The sequence below is a fragment of the Sinocyclocheilus grahami genome, unplaced genomic scaffold (genome assembly GCF_001515645.1).
Source record: "Sinocyclocheilus grahami isolate Dianchi unplaced genomic scaffold, SAMN03320097.WGS_v1.1 scaffold313.1, whole genome shotgun sequence".
NCBI classification, from domain to species: Eukaryota; Metazoa; Chordata; class Actinopteri; order Cypriniformes; family Cyprinidae; genus Sinocyclocheilus; species Sinocyclocheilus grahami.
In genome coordinates this window covers 2,041,423-2,049,490 of record NW_015505492.1, presented here as the reverse complement: position 1 = coordinate 2,049,490, position 8,068 = coordinate 2,041,423, and the positions used below count along the sequence as shown (strand labels likewise).

The window sequence follows — 8,068 nt, the reverse complement described above, 5'->3', positions numbered from 1 at the left end:
CAACTCTATATATATATATATATATATATATATATATATATATATATATAGCTCAGAAATCATTCTAATATGTTGATTTGATGCTCAAGAAACTTTTTTATTATTGTCATCGATGTTGAAAACTGTTGTTCTGCTTAATATTTTTGTGGAAACTGGTATTTTTTTCAGAATTCTTTGATCAATAGAACTTCTTTTTAAAAATCTATTAGGTTGTATAGTTATATGGATGCACTTGAACTGTTTATATATCAGTTTTAAGTAGTTTCTAATTCATGTTAACTTTAAAAGTATAAGTGTAAAAGTGATATGTATTATTGTATATTACAAATATTATATACAGTACTTATATGCAATTATCCTACAATATAGTGTATTTTTAGATCATTTATTTTATGACAGAAAATGGATTAGCCTGCATTGGTTTCATAGAAAAAGTCTTACTATTAGAAATTCATGTTAAACACTGTAATGTATCCAAAGGACGATATATAAGCACCTGTACAGCTAAAGAAACAAAAGCCCTCCACTGACTTGCTTGCTGACTACTATTAAATGCAACCCTATTAAAAATACATTATATGTGAGTGTGTCTTTCCATCAATAGTCTGTAATAGTAATCGTATGTTTATATTTGTGTGTGTACATAAATGTGTTAGTATCCTGGTCCTGGCTACGGATACCCGGAGTGCTCCAGCGTTTGGGTTTCACCTATTTTGTCCTGGCACTGATGCAGACTTTCTCTCCCCACAGAGAGATCCCCTTGAGGGAGGTGGGGTAAACTCTATGGCTCACATTTCTCTCAGATCAGACATCTGTACAGGAAGACACTTGTTCTGAAATAATGATTAATTGCTAGAGGTTACAGTCAGATGATGTCAATATGTTTGTTAATATGTCAAATAATTGTTTTTGATTAACTTATTACTATATATACATGCAAGACTGAGTGATTACTAACCCTGTTTGCTTTCTGCATGCTCTCCTCAGCATAACTGGTGGAACCCCATTCAAGATTTGGTTTTATACTGGCCTGAGTGGATCTTCATTGTGTTGCTGGAGACCATGTGGTTGGGTCTCACTTTCTTACTGCCTGTTCCAAACTGCCCCACGTGAGTTCATATTAGCGTCAGGCTTTGACCGTACACATTTGTGAAGAAGATTAACTATCACACTCAACAATACAAACACAATAATATTGAATATAAATCCTGTGCATTCAATAATTAATGTGTAATGTGTCTGTCAAACCTGATTTAACTGCAGTACATCCCTTTATTAACATAATAATAATGTCATTCATACATCAAGCTAATTCCTTGGGTGACATATATGTAAGTGCGCCGCTGAGAATATATGCAGGATGGCGGTAATGTTGCACATTTACATCACGAATGCACATATATATTCATTGCAATATGATCATTTGTGTGGCGTTGTGTTTGTGAGTTTGTGAACGCATGAGGGTGCGTGCCGTACAAGGCTGTGTTGTGCGGCTCTTATGAGATCTGTGATTTATGAGTGTTTGGCGGCCACTTCAGAGGGGATAATTAGCCAATCTCAGTCTGTCATGTGCACTAAAAGGAGGCAGGGAGAAAGGATTCATCTTCCTTTCTCTGCCTCTCTCCCTTTTTCTCCTCGTATCCGCTCAACCTTCCATTTACGTCCTCCTCCTCCTCTCCTTCAAGATTTTTTTTCAGTGTGTCTGACCCATCATGACATTGACGATCACATGCAGAGCGCTGATAACTCTGCTTGAATAAAAAAACATTTTGACCTTGCAGTCATTGTCCTTGTGTTGCAACACAATGCAGCTTCAAATTTTGCTACCAACAAACCCACTTCCTTCTAAATAATTAAACCAAAGACTTTTCTATAAATGGGTTTCTTTGCAAAGCTGTTTGGAACAATATGTGCTTTGAACAGCATTATTAAAATAAACTGAATAATGAATTGTTACATTTCTATAATATATTCATTTGAATGACAAGGAACTCCTACAATACCCTTCAAATGTTTGGGGTCAGTTAAAATAAATTTAAAAAAGTGAATTTTATTCAGCAAGGACGGATTAAATTGATTAAATGTGACATTAAGATTTTTACATTGTTGCTATAGGATGTATTTTGAATGTCCGGTAGTCCTCAAATAACATTATAGTTCCGTCAATGTTCGTTAACGAATATTTTTCGTCGTCGTCTTCATTGACGAAATTAACTGGTTGCAAGAAAATTGTATTTCAAATAAATGCTATTTTTAAGCTTTCTATTCATTAAAGAATCTTGAAAAAATGTTTCATGGTTTCCACAAAATTATTGATCATCACAACTGTTTTTAACATTAACAATAATAAGAAATCGTTCTTGATCTTAATATCAGCATATTAGAATGGTTTCTAAGGGATCATGTGACACTCATCCCTTTATTAACATAATAATAATGTCATTCATACAACAAGCTAATTCCTTGGGTGACATATATGTTGGCATTATTACACAAGCGTGCCGCTGAGAATATATGTGGGATGGCGGTAATGTTGTACATTTACATCTTGAATGCGCATATATATGCATTGCAATATGGTCATTTGTGTGGCGTTGTGTTTGTGAGATGGTGAACGCACGAGGGTGCGTGCCGTACAAGCCCGTGTTGTGAGCTCTTATGAGATCTGTGATTTATGAGTGTTTGGCGGCCACTTCAGAGGGGATAATTAGCCAATCTCAGTCTGTCATGTGCACTAAAAGGAGGCAGGGAGAAAGGATTCATCTTCCTTTCTCTGCCTCTCTCCCTTTTTCTCCTCGTATCCGCTCAACCTTCCATTTACGTCCTCCTCCTCCTCTCCTTCAAGATTTTTTTTCAGTGTGTCTGACCCATCATGACATTGACGATCACATGCAGAGCGCTGATAACTCTGCTTGAATAAAAAAACATTTTGACCTTGCAGTCATTGTCCTTGTGTTGCAACACAATGCAGCTTCAAATTTTGCTACCAACAAACCCACTTCCTTCTAAATAATTAAACCAAAGACTTTTCTATAAATGGGTTTCTTTGCAAAGCTGTTTGGAACAATATGTGCTTTGAACAGCATTATCAAAATAAACTGAATAATGAATTGTTACATTTCTATAATATATTCATTTGAATGACAAGGAACTCATACAATACCCTTCAAATGTTTGGGGTCAGTTAAAATAAATTTAAAAAAGTGAATTTTATTCAGCAAGGACGGATTAAATTGATTAAATGTGACATTAAGATTTTTACATTGTTGCTATAGGATTTTGAATGTCCGGTAGTCCTCAAATAACATTATAGTTCCGTCAATGTTCGTTAACGAATATTTTTCGTCGTCGTCTTCATTGACGAAATTAACTGGTTGCAAGAAAATTGTATTTCAAATAAATGCTATTTTTAAGCTTTCTATTCATTAAAGAATCTTGAAAAAATGTTTCATGGTTTCCACAAAATTATTGATCATCACAACTGTTTTTAACATTAACAATAATAAGAAATCGTTCTTGATCTTAATATCAGCATATTAGAATGGTTTCTAAGGGATCATGTGACACTAAAGAAAATTCTGCTTTGCCATCACAGGAATAAATTAAGTTTTAAAATGTATTAAATATATTATATTACTGTTTTACTGTATTTTCAATCAAACAAATGCAGCCTTGGTGAGCATAAGTGATTTCTTTCAAAAACTTTTCCAAACTTTTGATTTGAAAGGTAGTGAATATTACATAATTTCCTCTGCTAGTGGTTATTTAGGAGCTGGTGGTATTGGAGATGATGGCTTATACCCCAACTGCACAGGAGGAGCAGCCGCGTATATAGACAGGTGGTTATTTGGGGACAACATCTTCTGGTATCCAACATGCAAGGTGTGAATCATTTACGGTCATCTTTAACCAGTTCAATGCAGTAAATATCTGACACTGAATACTTGATTCTGATTGATCAGTTGGCTTTGTTACGTATAATAAGAGCAAGTGCCCCTGCACTGTGATATTATTGTGTCTCTTGTATCACTCCATGGTTTCGCAAATCAATATGTCCATTTATTGACTTGGTTAGTGACTAGTCATGTAGTAAGCTTCACGCAGGGGATCATTTGCAATAATCTGATTGCACATTATCCCTCTCTTATGTGAGGTCACAGCTATAGTTTTAATGATTAAAATGGCATTGGATTGTATGGATTGCATTACAGAAAATGTATCGTTTCTGTTTCTGTAGGTCTTGTATCGTACAACCGAGCCTTTCGACCCAGAGGGTGTTCTGGGTACAATTAATTCCATTGTCATGGGATTCTTTGGCATGCAGGTAATTGAAGATTTTTGTATATTGCTGTATTTAAGCAATATCTATAAAATGTGACCCCAGACCACAAACCCAGTCATAAGGGTAAATTTTTTCGAAATTGTGATTTATACATCATCTGACAGCTGAATAAATAAGCTTTCCATTGATGCATGGTATGTTACTATTTGAAAATCTGAAATCTGAGGGTGCAAAAAAAAATCAAAATATTGAGAAAATTGCATTTGAAGCTGTCCAAATGAAGTCCTTAGCAATGCATATTAATAATCAAAAATTAATTTTTTATATATTTACGGTAGGAAATTTACAAAATATCTTCATGGAACATGATCTTTACTAAAAATCAATAATTTTGACAATATATTTTTGGCTATTGCTACAAATATACCCATGCTAATTAAGACTGGTTTTGTGGTCCAGGGTCACAAATATTGCTGTTAACATCAATAGTTCTATAAACAATAAGTTAATCTATGAAAGTAATCTACATTTTATGTACAGTATGCACAGTTATTTTGTTGTTTTGATGAATAGTGCAGAATAGTTCCAATGCAATGCAATCCAACATAAACGGAAAAAAAAAATTTGCACTCTTGGAATCCAGTCATATTAAAGAACCAGAACTAACTGTATAAATAAGACAAACTTTGTTAGATATATAAAAAGTAAAAATGAATTAAGTGACAAACAAATAAATAAACAATCAAATTTACTTTTTAAAGGACATGCACCAAAGACAACTCCACAAAAGTGATCCAGTGACAAATGAGAGAGAAAGCCTAAAACTAATCCAAAGCCCAACATGTGACTTATCCAAACCGTGTATTTCACAGACTATAGATCATTGACTTTTCAACATGTTCTCTTCTTGTATCATTGACTAATTTCACTTTTAGTTCACCGAACAATGACAAATCTATAATATTGGACTGGATTTGCTGGCAGCTCTCTTAGATAAACAGCTGTTCTGTCTCAGTGGTCCTTGCTGCTGTGGACAGATGTGTGCGTCTCTGGCAAAGGTCAGAAAAGTTTCTCACTCTTTGATGGTGACAGTGCCCCGGTGACCGGTGAGAACTAGACGTGCAAACTCAGTTGCATTGCTGAAATCCCTGTGGGCGGAGGCAAAAAACAGTTAGTGCCAAGCCCGTCAATCAACATGTCTTTGAGAACACGGCAGGTGTCGGCCTCTCCGTCTGTGTCCGTCCGCTCCATCGTTCTCGGCTGAGGCTCATTCGTCATCACCGAATTAATCAGTGAGCGCGGCCAACTTCACAGCCGTGCATGGCTGCACGGGGAGCATTGAAACTTGAGCTCTTTTTCAGGGCCACAACCACTGCTCACATCCTCTCTCTCTGTGCGAACATGATATCAGTATGACGCATGATAAGCAATATTGTCCTGCAGTCTATTTGCTATTAATTATTTTAGTTTACTTAGAGGATTATGACCTATTCAGCCTAAAGTGCAGGCTTAATATGAATCATTTTGCTATGAAAATAGTCAAACGTTTAAGTATTTAGTCTAACACTGGAAATAATCTTTGTGTCCACAGGCTGGAAAGATTCTTCTGTTTTTTCGTAAAAAGAATAAAAGTATCCTGGCTCGATTCCTGATTTGGGCCCTCATCCTGGTACGTGCACACACACTTGTATAAGAAAAAAAGTAAAAAAGCAGATTTCAACAGCAAGAACTGCACAATACAGCAACGCCTTGTATGTACAAATGGTATATTGCTTGTAGTTGTAGACAGTTTATGAAATAGGTAGGCGTCATGTGATATGTGTATATATGCACTGAATGAATTCCAAGGCAGAGATTGCTATCACACCCCTCTTGGGACTGAACCGGATTGGTTATTGAGCTCACGGATGTCTGGTGGTTTTTGAATCTGGAGTTTTACCACTATTATTGCATATTAATTTCCACTGGTTCTTTCTGTCATGCATGACAGAGAAAAGTTTTACTATAACTATTATTTACCATGTTTAATAACTTAAAAAAACATACTTTAAAGAATCATGTTTATACTTGATGACTTTTTTTATATATACATTTAAAAGAAATGCTTTAGATGTCCTGAATTTAACGTTAAAGCATTATTACTTTACATTACATTTACATTAAAGATTCTTCTGTTTTTTCGTAAAAAGAATAAAAGTATCCTGGCTCGATTCCTGATTTGGGCCCTCATCCTGGTACGTGCACACACACTTGTATAAGAAAAAAAGTAAAAAAGCAGATTTCAACAGCAAGAACTGCACAATACAGCAACGCCTTGTATGTACAAATGGTATATTGCTTGTAGTTGTAGACAGTTTATGAAATAGGTAGGCGTCATGTGATATGTGTATATATGCACTGAATGAATTCCAAGGCAGAGATTGCTATCACACCCCTCTTGGGACTGAACCGGATTGGTTGTTGAGCTCACGGATGTCTGGTGGTTTTTGAATCTGGAGTTTTACCACTATTATTGCATATTAATTTCCACTGGTTCTTTCTGTCATGCATGACAGAGAAAAGTTTTACTATAACTATTATTTACCATGTTTAATAACTTAAAAAACATACTTTAAAGAATCATGTTTATACTTGATGACTTTTTTTATATATACATTTAAAAGAAATGCTTTAGATGTCCTGAATTTAACGTTAAAGCATTATTACTTTACATTACGATACAAAAGTTTGGGTTTAGTACTTTTTTCTTTTCTTTTTTTTCTTCTTTGTTAACAAAGACTTTTTGTTTGTTCTTATCACGATTGAATACAGTTGTGTTTTTTAATATTATTTAATATGCAATTTAATATTTTTGTGAAAAAGTTTTTTTATCAGAATTAAAATAGAAATATGAATAGAAAGTTCAAAAGAACAACATTTTATTTGAAATTAAAATATGTTATATAACATTATAGTGTATTATTATAAATGTCTTTACTGTCACTTTTGTTCAATTTAATGCATATTTACTGAACAAGAGTAGTAATTTTTATTTTATTTTTTTGATTACTGACTCCAAATTTTAAATGATATACTGTAGTATATGATGTATTGGCTCTCAGAAAAAAATTCTTGAAATTAATTATTTTTACACATACAGCTTTGATGTCTCTGGGACCCCAAACATGTAAAATCTCAAAAAGTCAGTAATTGCAAACTAAACTATGACCTCTGTGCTACAGGTCGGCGATGAGATTTGAGTTTATGAAACCAAAAAGTGATTAGATCTTAGATTGAGATGACAATAGTGAACGGCTGGCAGATTTGCGGGTTAAATGCTCCATTTGGGTGGTCCCACAGACAAAAGGAGCAGAATCTGGGCTGGGTGGGAAGTGCATGAGGATGTTTAAACCCCTGTCTCAGGGGAAATGGCCATGTGCTACTAGAAACGTTTTCGAGGGACAGCACAGTTCACTGCTGTCCTTCGCTTGCAGAAAGGCTTTTTTTTATTGCACCATGTGGGGTGAATTAACTCTCTCTGCATTCTCACTCAGTTTTAATGAGCATGACGAGTTAAGCAATCTCAAGTTATATGGTGTGTTTAATCTAAAGTGAATTGTGTAGTTTATTCAAGGTTATTAAGCGAGAATCATGTTTCTGCACAATGCAGCATATGTTGATCACAGGATCTACACAGAAAGGGAGTTTGCAAGCTTCTCTTCCATGAAAGACCTTGCCTCTGTGTTTTGTTTTGGACTTCTGGAGGCAGAGCTGCTGGAATGCCCTCTCTAGAGACAACAGGTGCTG

The 8,068-nt window shown here is 35.0% G+C and overlaps 1 protein-coding gene across 1 annotated transcript in view; it reads left to right on the top strand.

Moving 5' to 3' along the window:
• Positions 1–8,068, top strand: part of LOC107601802 (heparan-alpha-glucosaminide N-acetyltransferase) — a 28,754-nt gene that overhangs the window by 14,113 nt on the left and 6,573 nt on the right. The window contains exons 11-15 of the mRNA XM_016294094.1: positions 657–769; positions 988–1,109; positions 3,759–3,882; positions 4,238–4,324; positions 5,874–5,951. Of these exons, the coding sequence (XP_016149580.1) occupies positions 657–769; positions 988–1,109; positions 3,759–3,882; positions 4,238–4,324; positions 5,874–5,951 (524 nt within the window). The remainder of the gene's footprint in view (positions 1–656; positions 770–987; positions 1,110–3,758; positions 3,883–4,237; positions 4,325–5,873; positions 5,952–8,068) is intronic.